The 19,317-nt window shown below is 55.5% G+C and overlaps 1 protein-coding gene across 1 annotated transcript in view; it reads right to left on the bottom strand.

Annotated features, from left to right (window-relative positions):
* Positions 1–19,317, bottom strand: part of TTC7A (tetratricopeptide repeat domain 7A) — a 63,066-nt gene that overhangs the window by 21,910 nt on the left and 21,839 nt on the right. The window contains exons 5-12 of the mRNA XM_049784342.1: positions 18,406–18,521; positions 12,595–12,673; positions 11,008–11,165; positions 10,496–10,559; positions 9,576–9,713; positions 7,930–8,013; positions 4,626–4,730; positions 1,809–1,926 (exon numbers count right to left, since the gene is read on the bottom strand). Coding sequence (XP_049640299.1) covers positions 1,809–1,926; positions 4,626–4,730; positions 7,930–8,013; positions 9,576–9,713; positions 10,496–10,559; positions 11,008–11,165; positions 12,595–12,673; positions 18,406–18,521 — 862 coding nt within the window. The remainder of the gene's footprint in view (positions 1–1,808; positions 1,927–4,625; positions 4,731–7,929; positions 8,014–9,575; positions 9,714–10,495; positions 10,560–11,007; positions 11,166–12,594; positions 12,674–18,405; positions 18,522–19,317) is intronic.

Genomic DNA, 19,317 nt, shown 5'->3' with positions numbered 1-19,317 from the left:
GGCTCAGGGAACCATATGGGATACTGGGATTCAAACCATTGTTCTTCTGTACCCAAGGCAAATGCCCTGCTTCCATGCTATCTCTCCAGCCCCTCACTCTTATTTTAAAACTTTAAGAGCCAGGGACAGTCCCCAGGGGGTAGGTGGGGCTCAGGCCTTGCAGGCATCCAACCATAATTCAAACCCTGACACCACCTGGTCCTGACCATGGTTGAAAGTGACTCCCTACCCTTTTACTTTGTTTTGGAATCACTTAGGTGGTTTTCACTTGCTTTGCACTCAGGGATCACTTCTGGAGGTTCTCAAGGGACCATATATAATGTCGGGATCAAACCCTGGTCAGCTGTGAATCCCTGCAGTCCCTTCCTCTTTGTGCTGGTCTCTGATGACTGCGGGATACACACTTGATTGTGGCTTATCTTACTCGTGTGCCTCTATTTGTCTTATTTACTCGCACACAGCTGAGAGGCCTGAGGTCCTGAGAGTGTGGCCCCAGAATGCTGAAGTACAGGGCCACACTCAGCACCCTGAGGCACCATAGACCCTCCCTACGATCCCTAGCTACAGAACTACATAGCCATCCCTAAAGCTAAAACTCTTCTCCTTCCAGGAGCCCCTCTGGGCCTCTCCAAAGATCTCTTGTGCACTGGTAATGGGTGTCTTGCTTTATCTAAACCAAGCTCCTTCCTGAGGGGGGACTACCTCTCAGAATGACTTGGAGTCTTTGCTGAAGGTTAAACCACTTCACCACTCTCTTTTTTCCCCCTTGGAAGCTCTACATTGGCCAAGCCCCAGATCAGACCAGGATAAGCTGCTATTTGAGGTCTGGGTGAGGGACGGCCTACATCTCACTGCAAGGATGTGAAGGTGGGGCAGCCTGATGGACCCCCCCCCCCCCGAGGTGGAAGGGCTCCCCGCAGGGGAAGGGCTTTGTGAGAGAGCCTGGAGCTGGGCAGGGGTGTGTGGGACTCACCAAACATGTACCAATGTGAGTGAAAAGCACCTACTGCGTGCCCATGTCTGCCTGCAGGTGTAACCCCCAAGCTGCCTATGTTGTGCTCCTCACAGCTCTGGTTCAGCTGTAAGAGACCCAAGATCCCTGGGGATCGAGTGTCTGGGAAATGCCTTAGCGATCTAGGGAAAGCCTGGGACAAGTGGGAGGCTCTAAGCTGGGTGCTGGGTGCTGGATGCCAATGCTGCTGTTAGCACTGCCTGGCATCTCCTGAGAGGGAAAATCCAATCAAACATGCGTAAGATACCACTTTCAAGATGCAGCATCCTGAACCAGAGGTGTGAGAAGGCAGAACGTGCTGACTTAAATGATCAGAGAGTGGAGCAGGAGTGAGAGCACAATGGGAAGGGCGCTGGCCTTGCGCGCAGCCAACCTGAGTTCCATCTCCAGTATCCCACAGGGTTGCCCGGCACCACACTTGTAGTGATTCCTGAGTCAGAGTCAGAAGCATACATGGGTGTGGCCCCCAAATAGATATAAGTAAAAGAGCAGAAGGGTACAAAGGCCAAAAGGGAAGCTGGGTGGGGGCACCTAAACCCAGAGCCAGGTGTGTCTGTGTCTGTACTGCATGTGTGTCTGTCCATTGGTATAAACAAATGGTAAGTCTCCGGGTGTGTGTATACATGTGTGGATATCTACTCACATATGGTATGCTCCAGGGTGTGTGTCTACATGTATGGCTCTGTTCATGTGTGCAAGTGAGACAGCACATCTACAGGGTGGGTGCATTACATGGGTGGGTGTCTGTCATCTCCCTGGAGAGGAGGCTCCTATGACCCTTGGGCTGAACACTCACCATCACTGGCCTGCAGGCTATAGGTGAGGCCAAGTGCCAGGTAGGCCTTGGGGAGGAACTCGCCGGCCTCCTCGCCAAGGTCGATTACCAATGAGGCAAAGTGCTCTGCATCCTCCAGCTGTAGGGGGCAAAGGTCAAGGGGACACAGGTTAGGAGTCAAAGGTCAGGGAGGGACACAGGTTAGGAGTCAAAGGTCAGGGAGGGACACAGGGGTATGGGGTGCAGCTCTCAAGGCCAGCCTGTACCACTTGGAACTTTGCATCCTCACCTGCGACCAGTGGGCCAGGGATCACAGTCTGAGTGGGTTAAGTGGGGTTAAGTATTTCAGGCCCACAGTGTAGGGGCCTATTCATTCCGAGTGAGAAGGTTTAGAGGGGCTCCCCAACTGGGGACCCCCTTGTTCTGAACCAACCCAGGATCTCACCTGCCCGCACACCTGGCCCAGTGGCTTCTGTCACAGAGAACCAGACACGCTTGCACAGATCCAAATCACCTGCCCAGCCCACTAGGGAAGTCACAAGAGGCAAAACTACATAGGTACCTGGGCACATGTCACATCACCCCAGCCCAGTCCAGGTCACTGTGGAGGCACAGTGAGGATGGTGGACTGTCCCCACCACGAGCTCAAAGCTACCAGAGGGGGCCCAAGGCCACTGGGTGAATCAACTCCCCATCTGGAGTTGGTGATGAGCTGGAGTCCCTCCCCAGCCCATCCTCCCATAAAAACCTCCATAGTTGGGCCCGGAGAGATAGCACAGCGGTGTTTGCCTTGCAAGCAGCCGATCCAGGACCAAAGTTGGTTGGTTCGAATCCCGGTGTCCATATGGTCCCCCGTGCCTGCCAGAAGCTATTTCTGAGCAGACAGCCAGGAGTCACCCCTGAGCACTGCCGGGTGTGACCCAAAAACCAAAAAAAAAAAAAAAAAAACCCTCCATAGTTTCAACTTCAGATCATGGAATGGATTTTAAATTACAATACTAATTTGTTTGGGACCACATCTGGTAGTGCTTAGGGGTTAATCCTAGCTAGACGTGTATGTGGCTGACCTTAGTTGATCCCTAGTACCCCAATAGTCCCCAAGCACTGCCAAGAGCACAGAGTCAGGAGTAAACCCTGAGCATCACTGGGTGTGGCCCCCAAAAGAAAACAAAATGGAGAGGCCAGCAGATGAAACTCCAGTTGGGGCCACCAGGGATCCCCTAGACCAGTGGTCGGCAATCTTTATTTTCAACTGAGCCAAATCTCGCCAAACCCATGATTGAAATTTATTTTGAGAGCCATACAGGGCACGCACTGACAGAGGCTAGGAGCAGAGTCCTGACTCCTGGAGCGGCTGCCTGGCACACAGAAGAGCCAAATTCAAAGTGTAAAGAGCCACAGGTTGCCGACCACTGCCCTAGACCCATCTGCTTACCAGACTGCTCCTACTTGGACTTGACCAGCACTTGACCCAACCTGCCCCCAACCCTTCCCAGAAGAAGTCAAAACAGCTCCCTGGGGGCCGGAGAGATAGCATGGAGGTAAGGCATTTGCCTTTCATGCAGGAGGTCATCGGTTCGAATCCCGGCGTCCCATATGGTCCCCCGTGCCTGCCAGGCTCAATTTCTGAGCATGGAGCCAGGAATAACCCCTGAGCACTGCCGGGTGTGACCCAAAAACCACAAAAAAACAAACAAACAAACAAACAAACAAACAAAAAAAAAAAAAAAAAAAAAAAAAACAGCTCCCTGACCTCATGTAAAGCTGCTTCCATGTAAGGCCTTTGCATGTAAGGGCCCCCTCCAGGCTTTCCTATTTTTGTTGCCATTGATTACTTTGCTCCAAACTCATCTGATTTCTATTTGGACTGATCTGATCGTAATGTTATTACCATGTAATCTGAATGCACATGATTACTGTAATTATGCTGCTCAGAAAGCGACTCCTCCATCCAGGGCGGGGGACCTCAGTTTAGGGGGCCCCACAGCACAGATACTCTCACCCTTAGTGAGGAGGTGGGCAGGGCCCAGGGTGCCCTCCCCACCCCTGCCCCACATCCCTGCAGCTCACACCTCACACCTCCTTCACTGCCCACACCCTTCTCAGATCACAGCAGCACCCTGACACTATCCTGCCCTCGGACTACCTCTGCTGAGGGGCTGAGGGTCAGTGCCCACCTTTACCCCACACCTCACAGGACACAAATCAAGTGTGGGGCCACAGGACCGGCCTCCACCTGGACTTCAACACTTCCCAGCTGCCCCCTAGACCCTTGGCCCATGGTATCCCAAGCTGCCAGGCATGAGATTCTGGCTACTTCTGCTTCGGGGTATAGTAAAGTCACCCCCCTTTCTTCAGCCTCCCGGAAGGCGGCAGTGAAACTCTGACCCTCTCTTCACCCCACCGAGGGCCCCACAGTGGGCTGGGCTGAGCAGCCCTTCCTGTGTGATGGAACAGGGTGTCAGGTCATGTTCTGTGGGTGCCACTGCCCTTTCTTGGGATGAGACAAGAACAGAGCTAAGACAGGAGGGGCCACTGCTTTGAGGATGGGGGCAGATGAAGGCCTGAGAGGATGTGGGGGGTTGGCTGAGACAGAGGTTCTTCTGTGAGTTGAGCCGTGGCCCACCTGAAATGGCCAGGAGTCTCCTCACTGTGCCGGTTGCCATCCTGAGGAAAAGCCCAGTACTTGGAAACAGGGCTGGACATGATGAACAGTGGTGGGGGTGGGTGAGGTAGAGTTCCCTCCCCAGAGTTCAGATGTGGGGACCTTGGTGGTCTCCAAGCCATTGGAGCTCTGAGCACTGCATACCAGGTCACACCACTGTGCCCAACACTCACCCAGTGCAGGGAGCAGATGCAGACCTTGGCGGCCATCAGCGGCACAGTGGGGTCCGAGGGCTGCAGTTTCATGCACTCACGCAGCAGTGACACAGCATAGGCCGACTGTGGGAGGAAGGGAAAGTCACACTTGGCCACAGGGGACAGTCTGGGGGGTGCAGTTCCCACCACGCTGTCTCAGGGTCTGCAGGATAAAGCCCTGACCAAGCCCAGAGATGCTGCAATGAGACCACAGGGACAAGGTCCAGAAGCCTTCAAAAGTGATGTAATCACACCTTACACGTCTTTATAAGTGTGAGAGTTGGGCCATATCCAGTGGTGCAGAGGGATGCCCTGCTTCATACCCATAGGCAGCTCCTGATGGTGCTTGAGGGACCTTGTGTTGTGCCAGGGACCAAACCAGAGCAAGTGACATGCAAGACAGAGCCAGCTCTCCAGCCTCCTGGGAGGAGATTCTCAAAGGCCTGAATTCAGCACCTTTAGTTTCAGGTAGAGGGCAAGGCCAGGCCACAGTTGGGGCGGGGTGAGTGGGACATAAAGGATGGCACAAGAGGGGGCAGCAGCCAAGCTAGCCCAGCAAGATTGAGCCCAGGCTCTGCACATGGGAAACTTAGGTGTGATCCATGGCAGCACCTACGAGCACTGAATACCAGGATTGGCCCCCTGGACACTGCCCTGAAGTTTAAAAACGAAAAGCAGCTGGCAGAGCTAGAAAGATTCTAAAGACAGGAACCTGGGTGCCTCCACACCCCAGGGACCTGGATCTGCAGAGTTATCAGCACATAGAGAGGATCCAGCCAGGAGACCCGGCAGTGTAGAAGGTGGCTCCAGGAATAAGAATGGGAGTAGGGCCTTGCATGCCGCTGCCCAGGACAGAACTGTGTTTGGTCCTCGGAGTCCCGTATGGTCACCGAGCCAGGAGCAATTTCTGAGCACAGAGTCAGGAGTGTCACTAGTCCTGAGTGTCACTAGGTGTGGCCCCAAAACCAAAATAAATAAATAAATAAATAAATAAAACTCGGCTAATGCAAGTCTGGAGCCTCAGTCAGGGGCCAGGACAGCAACTCCAATGGAAAGGTGCATAGGGAGGCCATCACGCTGCAGGGGACATGTGGTGTGTGTGTATGTATGAATGGAGGAAGCAGGGACAGGGCAGTGGCTGCCTTTAGATGGGTCACTCTGGCATCCCCACATCCACATGTCTGATCAGTGGGGCTGAGCAGCAGCTGAAGGAAGGCTCTGACCATTAAGGGACACAGGACACCTGAAGGCTGGCTCAGCCCTTGAAGAGCTCATATGTCTGACCCCACACATGCACACACATAATGCACAAGCCAATGTACACCAAATCCTTGTGTGCAAACTTGCATGGCAAGGCTGGGGAAGGAGATGCTATCCCAGCTTTTACGTCCCTGAGGTTCAGGAGGGGCTCCGTGAGGGACCGCAGGTGGGAGGAGCCTAGAGGCATGGGGAACAAGGAAAGCTGTGGGAGCCACAGCTCCTGGGACATAAAAGGCCCCACATTCTTCCTCCCAGCAGACCATATCCCTCCTCCTAGAAGAGCCCACATCCCTCCCGCAGCCCTGCCACTCCAGTCCCCCTGACTTGTCCGCCCAACAGTGCTAACTCCTGGCTTCTCCAGCCCTGCCCTCTGCTCCACAGCCTCCAGCACAGCTACTCATGCAGCATCCAAGGACCTGCAGGAGCATGGCTGCCTCCCTTTTCTACTGGTCTCTTAGCAATGCAGTCAGAGAGCGCCAAAGAGATCCAGAGAGAAATGACCTCTAGCAAGCTCAGGAGCATGTCCATCCATTTGTCTGTTGTTCCCGCAGGCAGAGGGCATGTATTTGTGCCCACCTACTCCAGCTCTCATGAACGCTGGATCCTGCCCCTCTCGAGGGCAACCGGATCACCAGGCAGGCCGAGCTGGGGTACAGGGCTCCCAGTATGTGTATGCAATGTGTGTGCATGATGGACTGAGCCTCCCTCTCTGCAGCACCCCCAGAAGTTGAAACCTGATATGGTACATTGCAACCTTCACAGGCAGAAGGGTTCCAATCCCCAGCCCCCTTCATAAATGTGGGTGGGTGGGAGAGTTCCACTGGTTGCCCCTCGCATCCTAACCCATGGCTGCTCGGGCCGGTGGCACTTCCTGTCTCCTAAGGGGTAGAAAGACAATCCACTGCCCATAAGGCCTGGTCCCAGGGATGGCACACCAGGGAGAGCATTTGCCTTGCATGTTGCTGACTTGGGTATCCCATAGGGTCACCTGAGCACTGCCAGGAATAATCCCTAAGCACTGCTGGGTATAGCCCAATCCCCTCCCCTCCCAATAAAACAAAAGAGTGGGTCCCTCAGTCCCTATGGGGATGCCACCCCACTTGCCCAGGCTGGCTGAGGCCCCAAACCCTACCTGGCCAATGAGCACCTTACCCTTGGTCCTGGGTCTTTTCCCCTTCCGCCATATACCGGAACCCCAAACCACTGTTCCTTCCCACCTACTGGGTCTCACTTTCTGTTTTCCCCACACTCCATCCTTTTCGAGACCCACACTGCCAGGGCACATTGGGGGCACCCTCAGGAGGCTTTGAGAGAAGGGCAGGAGGGTGGACTGGGTAGACAGAACAGGGCAGAGAGGCTCCCTGATTTTGCAACCGACCAGCAGGGAGTAGCAGGAGGTGCTGGCAGCAGGCAGGGTCCTTGGCGAAGCTAGGTAGGGCCGCAAGCGGCACAGATGGGCACAGCAGGTGTGGAATTCCCTCCCCCCCCCACCACCACTCCAGGCCAGGAATTTCCAGCCCTGGCACCATCTGCCGGCTCAGGCCACCTTGTTTCCTAGATTTGAAGCCTCCCGGCCTCCCCCGTGGCCCCAGCTCAGGTACTTAAAATAGTCACTTATATAAGTGAGATTCGCCTGGGCACCAGGCAGGAAGGGCTGGGGAGCCCATGCCCACCCACTGCAAGCCCACGACACTCCCGCACCTAGACAAGGCCTAGACTGACCATCCAGACTGGAAGATGCTGCTCTAGGTTGGAGGGTTATGGGACAGACCCCACTGCAAGGGCACCCCATTTCCTGCCAGTCACAGGCAGAAATGCCATGGCCCCTTGGGTGTTCGTGAACTCAGGGTGCAGCCCAGAGGACTCTGCATTCACTCAGGGACTCAGGATGTGCACCCCACTCTGCCCCGTGTCCCCAAGAGTCCACTCCTAAATACCTCCCCCCCCCCATAGTCTGCTCATCCCCAGGAAAGCAGAGATGAGAGCCAGGCCCCCACCCCACCCCGCATAGCCTGGGTCTTACCTTCCCACATGCCACCATGGACAGAGCCACTTGGTACCAAAGGTGAAATTCTCCAAATGCAAACTTCATGGCTCTCTCAAGACACTGCAAGGGGGCAGAGGAGAGGTCAGGCTCTCCCACCAGGCCACCCAGCCCAGTCCAGCTCCAAGTCTCTTCCTACAGGAGGCAGCGGTGGAGGAGAGGGGGGTTTGTCCTCAGTCCTACCCCTGTCATGGACACACCACTGTGTGACTCCCTTTGAATTCTCTCACTCTCTACACTCAGTTCTTTTTTTATTTTTTATTTTTTATTTTTTTGATTTTTGGGTCACACACGGCAGCGCTCAGGGGTTACTCCTGGCTCCATGCTCAGAAATCGCTCCTGGCAGGCTCAGGGGACCATATGGGATGCTGGGATTCGAACCAATAACCTTCTGCATGAAAGGCAAACGCCCTATCTCCATGCTATCTCTCTGGCCCCTCTACTCCCAGTTCTTACCACCTCATAGAAAGGGGTGACGGGAAAATGGGGCTTGCAAAGGTGCCAATGAAGGAACAGTGGACAGTTCTTACTGTCCATGGCTGTCGGCTCTTTCCAGGCCTAGACTCACGTTGCCCAGCAGCCTGCGACCAGGCCAGGCCTTTGATGTGCCATTCATGGGTGAGGGGGAGGATAGGAAGGACCTGCCGGGGTCACAGGGCTTAGCTGACCTTACTATGACTTTGGACTTGCCCCAAAATCTCCCTTCCTCTTGTTTTCTCCATACCTGACAACAAAGTCCCCAGTCCCAGAGTGTGGAACACATCTGAGGGTCTGCCTGCAGAAGGGGTTCCGGGTCAGGCAGGGGTGAAGACTGGAGTTCACATGAGAGAGGCCAGCCCTGAGCCGTGAGGAGCTACTGCGAGCTTGAGCTGTACCTCACCACTCCTGCCTTCCCTTCCTTTCCCTTCCCTTTCTGGAGGTGTTCTCTCAGGGCTGCTGTTGGGGTCCAAGGCCACCCTGGTCAGACTCTCAGGGTTTGCAGTCAGCCCTCTGGGCACTGCCAAAGCAGTGGTGTCAGGTGCCAGTGAATTATGCAGCAGAGGGCTAGTCGCCTTCCCTGCCACCCCTGCCTGTGTCTTGCAGCCTCTATTGCCCCAAGGACAACATCGAGGAAGCCCTGCTTCTGCTCTTACTCAGCGAATCCATGGTGAGTTCCCAGTGAGGGAGGGCCCCAAGGTAGTTGTCTTCCCTGATGGTGCCTGAGACTGTAGAGTCAGAATAGTGGGGCTGAATCTTATGGACCAAAAGCCTTCCTAAGAGCCCTTGGCTCTTCCTAAAGAACTGGAGGATGATGAAGATACCAAACAGGCAGGGCTCGGCCTGGCAGGCCTGAGATTTGAGGTCACACATGAAGGAATGGGCTGGGCCCGGAAGAGAATGTCAGTCCTGGGCGCAGGAGGATAGGTTTCTGAGCAGCTCCCTGCAGGCCATCTGAGGAACAGTCAGACAAGGTCCCTCCTGCAGGTCTCCAGGCAGGAGGACACAAAGCCACACAAGGAGGGTGAGCAGATGCCAGAAGCACGCTGCCAGGAAGGGCCAGGCCCAGCTCTCACATAGACTTCCCCGTGCCCAACTTGCCCTCTTGGGCCAAGCTGCCTTGCAACAGTGCAGCGGGCAGTGCCTACCTCAGACAGCATGACGTACTGGCCACGCCTGCCCAGCGTGATGCTCAGAAGGTCGTAGATGGCCGAGGCATTCTGCAGACTCATGGTCCGGTCCTCTGCCTGCTCCGGTGCCCGGCTCAGCACCACGTCCCGGGTGGCCTGGGAGGGGACCGAGGAAGTCAGGACAGAAACAAAGAGATTCTGTGACATGCATTGAGCCAGGCCGGACAGGGAAGGGTCCCAGACATGCACCACTCACCCCACCAGACCCTCTCCAAAAAACTGAGCCTGACCTCCAACCCCCCATCACACCCCAAAGGCCCCCACACCCCTAGCCCAGGTTGGGCAAAGGAAGCCGTTTTATAGGTCTTTTTTTTTTGTTTTGTTTTTTTGTTTTTTGGGCCACACTCGGCAGTGCTCAGGGGTTACTCCTGGCTATCTGCTCAGAAATAGCTCCTGGCAGGCACGGGGGACCATATGGGACACCGGGATTCGAACCAACCACCTTTGGTCTGGATCGGCTGCTTGCAAGGTAAACGCCACTGTGCTATCTCTCCAGGCCCCGTTTTATAGGTCTTAACCTTTATTTATTTTTTGTTATTTCTGTTGTTGTTTTGGGGCCACACCTGGCAGCGCTCAGGGGTTACTCCTGGCAGGCTCAGGGGGATTACATGGGATGCCAAGGATTAAACCCAGGTTAGCCAAATGCAAGGCAAGTGTCCATTGTGGTGCTATTGTTCTGGCCCCAATTCTGTTTTTATACTGACCTTCTCAGTCTTCCTTTCTCTCCTCCCTCCCTCCTATGCCTGACCAACACCCACTTCCCTGCCAGAATCAAGTGGTCCATAAGCCTCAACCCCACTATTCTGACCCTACAGTCTCAGGCCCCATCAGGGAAGACAACTGTCTTGGGGCCCTCCCTCACTGGGCCCTGCACTCACCATGGACTCGCTGAGTAAGAGCAGAAGCAGGGCTTCCTCGATGTTGTCCTTGGGGCAGTAGAGGCTGCAAGACACAGGCAGGGGTGGCAGGGAAGGCGACTAGCCCTCTGCTGCATAATTCACAGGCACCTGACACCACTGCTCTGGCAGTGCCCAGAGGGCCGACCGCAAACCCTGAGAGTCTGACCAGGGTGGCCTTGGACCCCAACAGCAGCCCTGAGAGAACACCCCCAGAAGGGAAGGGAAAGGAAGGGAAGGCAGGAGTGGTGAGGCACAGCTCTGTGTTCGCAGTAGCTCCTCACACTGAGTGATCCAGGTCTCCCTCTGGATACAAAGCAGAACCCCAGAAAACTGCCTTCTCCAAGCACAGGGCTGTCTCCTTCCTCCCTGCAGTACAGGAACTCCCCACTCGGTCGCCTGCTCAGGTCCCTCCCGCACCCCATGCTGCGCCCATAAGGCAGACCAATGGGCAGAGAGCGAGCGAGGCTGCTTGGGCACTGGTGGGGCCTTACTTGTCTCCTTCGTAGATGTGTGGCTTGCGCAGGGCATGCGTGGCGAAGGCACTGTCCTCCCTGCCTGGGAACTCGGGCAGAGGCTGAGACAGGGGTCCCCAGTAACACTCCTCACTCAGCGAGTGCAGCAAGACCCCTGCTAGGTGCTTGGCGGCCACCTGCGAGGAGAGACAGACCCTATGGCACTGCTGCCCGCCACGCTGGGTGCTGCCTCTGCCCGCCACCCCACCCCCCTTCCAGGTCCACTCACATCACCTTTTATGAAAAAATCTAATGATTTACTTTGGGAGGGAGGGACACACCTGGCGATGCTCAGAGGTTCCTCCTGGATCTACACTCAGTAATTGCGCCTAGCAATGGTCAGGGGAACAAACTCAGGCTAACTGCATGGGAGGCAGGCACCCTCCCTATTGTACTAGCTCTCTAGCCCTTCGTGAATGTTTTTTTTTTTTTTTTGGAGTATGTTTTTGGAGGGACATGCCAGCTGTGCGTGTCTGTGCTCAGTATCATATGGGGAGAGAACCAGGCAAGGTAAGTGCCCTCCCAGGTACTCTTGCTCTGGCCCCTCACTCATCTTCTCCTTTGGTTGTTGTGAGTCTTTCCGGCTGGAGGCCACCCAAGGGGATGGAACCTGGGGCCTTCCACATCACAGGCCACATATGGGAGCCATATGCCCATCCTCCAGCACAGTCTTTTTTTTTTTGTTTTTGTTTTTGTTTTTGGGCCACACCCAGCAATGCTCAGGGGTTACTCCTGGCTGTCTGCTCAGAAATAGCTCCTGGCAGGCACGGGGGACCCTATGGGACACCAGGATTCGAACCAACCACCTTTGGTCCTGAGCGGCTGCTTGCAAGGCAAACGCCACTGTGCTATCTCTCCGGGCCCTCCAGCACAGTCTTATCCCTCCCCTTCCTCATCCTCCCTATGACAAGAGGAAGGTCTCCTCCTCCTCCTCCTCCATGCCAGTGGCGCCCAGCAATGCTCTTAGTACCCTGCAGACACTCCCCAAATCTGGGCACAGAAGTCCCTTGGAAACCCTTCTGCTATGTACCAGAAAATTCTAAAGCAGGAAGCAGCCTTGGGCCTGATTTGGGGTGAATCCAAGTGAAAGAGGGAGGCGTGAGTGGGGAAGGCAGGAGACCGAGTCCACGTTCTCCCTAACTCCAAAACTCAGTGCTGGGTGGGTGCTCTACAACCTTGGCAGGAAAGAGTCTGAATGCAACTGACAGGACACTGTGAGACAAGATGCTGAGGGCTGGAGGATGGTTACAGGGGTGAGGGACTCATTCTGCACTTGGCAGGTTCCAGTCCGATCCCCGGCACAGGCAACAGGAGCTATCCTGAGCACAAAGCCAGGAAAGGGTAAGCCCTGAGCACTGCTGGGGATGGCCCAACCCTTTGTCCCTCTTGCAAAAAGGGAAGGTGCATGGCGGTAGGGGCGGGGGGAGATGTGCTGAGATGGATTAGTCATATCTGCTATAGGCTGGGGGTGGTGGGAAGTGGGCCACACATGCCACCTGCTACCCTGGGCAGGGGGAGCTGCCACCATAACTGACCCTGAAGGGAGTAGCTGGGCCTCCCACTCACCACTTTGAAGTTCTGTGTGGCTTTGGTCTCCACAGTCCGGAGCACCTCCCGGAGCTCTCGGACGCCTTTCACGATGTTCCTGGTAGGAGAACAGCAGCAGTGGTTGACAACATTAGCAGCCGGGCTGCTCAGGACAGCGCATCAGCCCTGTACCCCTGTCGAGCCTCCTGACTCAGAGGCCACGTGAAGACCTTCTGTGACAAAAAGGTCATAGTTGTGACAGCAGCATCAGAGCTATTTTCATGGTCCCCAAACATGCAGGTTCCAGCCAGCACGCCAGGAGGCCAAGACCGAGGGTTACCAACAGGTTCCAAGAGTTCAGGATGGGGCTGAGTCAGTCTCAGAATTTCCAACTTCATCTCAATCTTCATCTGCATCCATTCTACCCTGCATGGTTGCCCCCCCCCCAGCCAGTCTCACCCCATCAGTCAGTCCTGCTGTGCCTTGAATTGATGTTCCTGCTTTAAGAAAGTGTTGCCCACAGGGTTTGATCCTGCTGTCCCACAGGGTCCCCCAAGCTTACCAAGAATGGTTCCACAGTGTGGAATCCAGGAGTGACCCTGGAGAACTATGGGATGTGACCCTCAAAATAAAAGGTACCATTTATGGGGCTGGAGCAATAGTACAGTGGGTAAGGCACTTGCCTTGCACAGAGCCAACCTGGATTCAATCCTCGGCATCTCATATGGTCCCCTGAACACCACCAGGAACAATTCCTGAGTACAGACCCAGGAGTAACCCTCGAGCATCGCAGGCTTCCAAACCAACCAAACAAAAAACATATTGCCCACAGGAAAAAATGCTGGACTACATGCTGCCATCCTATGTAAACTTCACATCTTTTCCTCTTGCACACTCAAAGCAAGTTCCTATTTTTTTTCTTTTAAGTTTTCTCTTGGGCCACAAAAAAGTGGTGCTCAGGGTTTACTCCTGGAGGAGTTCAGGGGAACACAGGTGGTGCTGGAAATCGAACCTAGGTTGGCTGTGTGCAAGACAAGTGCCCTCCATGCTGTACTGTCTCTCTGGTCCCAGAAGCACTTGTCCCAAGATAGTCTGTACAGGACAGAAATGCTCTGTTCCTTCAGGAAGCTGCTGCAGCCTTTGATCCCAGGTTCTCTTAGATGGGACCCCAGTGGGTCAACCTCCCGAGAAAGTCACAGGAATGCTACTCAGAGGTCCTATCCCAGACTTGCAGACCAGACACTCAGGTCCCAGCAGTCTGGGTCTGATCACTTTGGAATCAGTGGGATAGGCACACCCACTGCTGGCTGCTTCTCCCAGGCTAACAAGTCAGGCTTGAGAGGGGACAGCTTGGCCAGGCAATCTCTCCTTTGCTACTAGATCCTAATGTAAATCTGGGAGTGCAAGGCCCATTTTGAGCCCTGATCTCCCTCCTGCTGAGGCGTGCTCAAGTTCTCAGGGCTGGAGACCATGTGCCCCAGCAGGCTGATGGGCTCACTGTCCCTCCTTCCTCCAGACCTGGGGCTTAGAGACTTAGGACAGAGGCTTTCATCTGCTCTTAAGTCCAGGAGACATGTCCAAACTCAAGGATTACTTCTGGCTCTGAGATCTGGAGCATCACTCCTGGCAGGGCTCGGGGCCTTATGTGGCACCAGAGATCATGTTGCAGCTGGTGGTGGGCAAGATGAGTACGGCACATTATCTCTGGCCTGTTCCATTTATTCCAGCCCCTGATCCATTACTTTGCTCCGGCCCCTTTTCCCGTGACACAACAGCTTGGGCAATTGAACAAGGAGTGGAGAGAGTCACTGATGTTCTTGGCTCCTTCCAACAGCACCTACCTCATTCAGGGATGCAGATACAGGATGCCCTAGTGACAGATGTGCAGGGATGCTAGAGGCCCATGAGCCTCCCAAGTCCCCAGGATTGGGGTTGCAGCAGAAGCAACTTCTGCCGCTTAGACCCCTACTTAGATAGCAGGTCAGAGGTCAGAGGCTGACATGAGCCAGCACAGGAGAAAAAGAAAAACAAGAGATACCTTGAGTGCCAGAAAATGGGTTGATGGTTGGGTCCTGGGGACTCTGCCCTGGCAGTGGGGCAGAAAAGATCACAGGCAGACAGGGGCTGGATGTGGGGGAGAGCCCAGGTTCCTGGCTCAGAGGCAGCCGGTGGCTCCCAGATCTGTGGGTGATTTTTCACTCTGTGGGCGACCTGCCAATCACTTCCCTGGCCTGGGCTAGCCCAGAAGCAGGAGGGACAGCAGGCCTGTCCCCTCCTGTGCCAGACCCCACCTGGCTCTGCTCTGGGATCTACAACAATGCCAGGTGACAGCACAAGCCCACAGCCAGTGCCAGGGGCTCTTACAGGCCCTCAAGGACCTCTGCACACAACGAAGGCTGTGTCCAGGCAGGGCCCTGCAGTCTGCACCCTTGTCAGCACCAGACCTGAATCTAGAGAGGACTCTGGTACCTCAATGAACTCAGGAAGTCCTTCAACAAAGCAAATGATCCCACACAGCCATCTCACACAAGCTTTGACTTTGGTCTGGTTTGGGGGCACAAGCAGCAGTGCTCTGGGCCAGCTCAGGAATCACAGTGGGGCTACAGGGGCCATGCAGGGTACAGAGCAATAGCTCTCCCTTCCTACTGTACCACCTTGGCAGCTCCAACTCTCAGTTTTTCTAAGGCCCGTGTAAAGAAAAAGGCACTCAGGGCTGAGGGCTCTATGTGTGGAGAGCCTTGGACTCCCAGCTGGTCTGAGCCTAGTCAGAGCTACCAGAAAGGCCCCTGTGTTTCAGTTTACCACTCTCGGGAACGGGAGCAAGCAGAGTTACTTCAGGGCTCCCGGATGGCCCCTGCCCTGGGTGTCAGACTTCCCTGCCAGGTGGAGTTGGGGCTGTCTGACCCTTTGAGCCTGGTCAAAGGTCCCTTTGTTCGTTCAGGACGCCAGGCTAACCTTGCTGGGCAGAACTGATATGTCCAACAGATCCTACTGGGGCCTCAGATGAACCCCGGTTCCAAACAAGTCACGTGGGCCAAACCCTAGAAGACACCAATGGTGACTCCAGGTCCACCTGGAGAAGCACTGGATGGTAAGTCTCCTGTTCCTTGGGGCCGGCCCAGCCTACATAAACCCATCTTTCCAAGCTGTTTGCCCTCACTCTGCTGCTGGGGAGTAGAGGTGGGGCCTTGGTGCCGGGGTCCTGGCATAGGTGAGCAGTGCAGGCAATGCTCCCAGCACCATGGAAGCTAGCCAGGTCCCTTTCTGGGTCAGGGAGCCAGTGGGGACCATCGACCCCTGCAGGGGAGGCAGCCCAAGGTCAGGCCCCAGGACCTTGAAGACAGCACCTGATTTCCCCATGACCAGCCCCTCCTGCCCTGGAGTTTGAGTTCTAGAATCTAGGGAGGCAGTGACTGAGTGTCTCCAAGGTGCACAACGTCCAGAGAGAGCAAAGGCCTAAGCTCAACCCCATGTACCTGGATTGAGCCAGAGCCAAGAGACATTACAGGTGACCTTTCCATGGTGGCACCTCTCCAGACTCAGGGGCCTTGCCCTCTGCCTGTGCCCAGCGCTGGCACACACTTGCTGTAGCATAGCCAAGGTTCCCGTCTGGACCCAGGGAGCACAGCCAGCTGGCAGAGCCCAAGCAAGGTAGTTCAGGGTCAAGGAGTGAGGGGTCCTGGCTAGGGAAAGTGGGCATCCCTCTCCCTACTCAGAGAGGCTGTGCTGTGTCCAAAAGCCCCCAAAACACACATGCACACGTATGACACTACATAGCACATCACATGTGGGGCAGCCACACTACAGATAGATACACACGCTCCATACAATATACCACATATGGGACAATCACACGAGGCAGACCACACACACAACACACATCTAAACACACCACACATCCTACATAACACACTCCAGACCATAGATCAACCACACCATACATCCACATGGCATGTCACACATGGAATAATTATACCATAGAGGCCACATGGGACAGGGACATATTACAGACTTTACACACAACGTCTCACATGCCGTGACACCCATGGAACAACCACACTATAGGCCACATGTTACACATGACAGTCATACCCCCATGACACATATAAACAAACCACAATGCCACATACAACACACCACAATGACATACACACACCACACATGCATGGTCCATATCACACACCATGCCACATTACACAATCATACTACATATGACTGATGTTCATGCTACAAGTAACACACTCTAGCATGGATCATGCAACACATGGCTGCTACATATCACACATGTAATACATACAAAGCTTCTGTAAGGCTGAACCAGTGAGCTCAGGGTACCCCCCTTCAAACCACTCACCCCCTTCTCCAGTGTTTGCGTTTGGCACACTGACAGGCTGCTATAGCGATTCACCATTTCAACAAGAAGAAGAATAAGCATTGAACGAGCCTGGCTCGGCACATAGGGCCCAAACTCTGAGCCCAGATGGTTCTGAGCAGATACCTACCAAGAAGTCCCCCTTTCCCTCCAGCTGCCCAGGCTGGGCCCCGGACAAGGAGGTGAGCTCGCCTGGCACCTGCCGGAGAACCAGGCCACTCCCCCTCACCGCACCTCTCCAGCAGGGCCCACAGCAGGCAAGTGCGAAGAACCAGCCGAAGAGCATGGCTGCCCCCTGCTGGCCACCGGAGCCGGTGCCAAGGGACCTGCTCCAGTTCGGGACCATGAAGGGTGGGGTGCTGGGACTCACTGGGGGAAAAGGGGCCCCTCAGGCAAGTGAGGGACTGGGCAGGGTGCAGAGGATGGAGAGCAGGGAGTCCCCACTCCTTCACATCAGGAGCCAGGCCCTGAACAGGATGAGAGTTCCAGCCTGAGCCGGGCCTGGACTCATCCTTCACATGAGCCTCTCCCCAGAAGCAATGGGGCCTTCATGGCGCTGCACCGGCCTGCAGCGTTCTGCTACCCACATGCCGCCCTCACTATGGCCTGCCTGCTCCTGACCACACGTGAACCCGCTGCCCCTTCTGGTTCCAACCTGGGAGGGCGGCCTGGCGTAAGAGGGCACGACGACACCAGGCTGTTTTTTTTTTTTTTTGTTTGTTTTTGTTTTTGTTTTTGTTTTTGGGCCACACCCGGTAACGCTCAGGGGTTACTCCTGGCTATGTGCTCAGAAGTTGCTCCTGGCTTGGGGGACCATATGGGACACCGGGGGATCGAACCGTGGTCCGTCCAAGGCTAGCGCAGGTAAGGCAGGCACCTTACCTCCAGCGCCACCGCCCGGCCCCTGTTTTTTTACTTTCACCCGATTCGGGCAACCAGGCTGAGCTGCTGTATGCACGGAGAAGGGCCCTGATCTCCCAATCTCCCTAAATTCTGTGATCACCCCAATCTTTCCAATCTCCTTGGGGCTATTCTGACCAGCCAGGACTGGCTCCTGTGCCCATGAAAAACTCCCCAAGCTGCCCTGTAGGGACTAACCCTGCCCGTTTTCTGGGTTTCATTTGCCCCCACTGCCTTCTCCTCAGCTTCAAACTATGATCGCGGCCCTCGGCTGGGGTGGGGGAGATTTCTGCCTCCCCGCCTGCTTCCTAGAAGGGTCTGGAGACAGGTTTGGGCATCACACTCACAAGAGGACAGACAGGATGTGACCCACAGCGAAGGGCTCAGGGTTGGGCAGAGCCACAGTAGGGCAGTAGGTGCTTGCCTTGTTATGTCCCCAAGGGCACACAGGCTACCTTCCCTGGGAACCTGGCATGAGGGGAGTGTCCCTTGCCCCTCTCAGAAGCACACATGAGCTGGCCAGGAATAAGGTCACACTCTGAGCCCCACCTCTGACCTCCGCTGCCCCCGCCACCTACCCCTTCTTCAGGTTGGTGACATAGCTGCTTTGGAGAGCTGCCTCTAGGAAGTAGGAGAGCTCGTAGTCCACGGGGTGGGCGCCCTTCAGATGCCGAGGGGTTGCACTGCTTGTGACCTGTGGAAATCACACACACTGTCCCTGCACCCAGGCACCGGCCTGCATGACACAACACCCACAGCCTTAGGCCCTGTGGGGCCTCAGGGGCCATCTCTGGACCAAACACAGCCTGACCCACTCCCATGTGAAATCTGCCCACGAAAGGAAGGGAGGGAGGGAGGGAGGAAGGAGGGAAGGGAGGAAGGAAGGGAGGGAGGGAGGGAGAAAGGAGGGAAGGGAAGGAAGAGAGGAAGGTAAGGGAGGGAAGGAGAAAGAAAGGTAGGTAGGTATAAAGGAAGGAAGGAGGGAAGGAGGGAAGGAAGGAAGGAAGGAAGGAAGGAAGGAAGGACGGAAGGAGGGAGGGAGGGAGGGAGGGAGGCAGGGAGGGGAGGGGAGGGAGGGAGGGAAGGAAGGGAGGGAGGGAGGGAGGGAGGGAGGGAGGGAGGGGAGGAGGGAGGGAGGGAGGAAGGAAAAGAGAAAGGGAGGGAAGAGAGAGGGAGGGGAGGGAGGGGAAGAAGGAAGGAAAGAAGGGAGAGAGGGAGGGAGGGAAGAAGGAAGGAAGGAAGGAGGGAAGGGAGGAAGGAGAGGGAGGGAGGGAGGGAGGAAGGAGGGGAAGGGAGGAAGGAAGGGGAGGGAGGGAGGAGAAAGGAGGGAAGGGAAGGAAGAGAGGAAGGTAAGGAGGGAAGGAGAAGAAAGGTAGGTAGGTATAAAGGAAGGAAGGAGGGATGGAGGGAAGGAAGGAAGGAAGGAAGGAAGGAAGGAAGGAAGGAAGGAAGGAAGGAGGGAGGGAGGGAGGGAGGCAGGGAGGGAGGGA

Source organism: Suncus etruscus, chromosome 12 (genome assembly GCF_024139225.1).
Source record: "Suncus etruscus isolate mSunEtr1 chromosome 12, mSunEtr1.pri.cur, whole genome shotgun sequence".
Classification (NCBI taxonomy): Eukaryota; Metazoa; Chordata; class Mammalia; order Eulipotyphla; family Soricidae; genus Suncus; species Suncus etruscus.
This window is presented reverse-complemented; position numbering and strand designations above follow the sequence as displayed.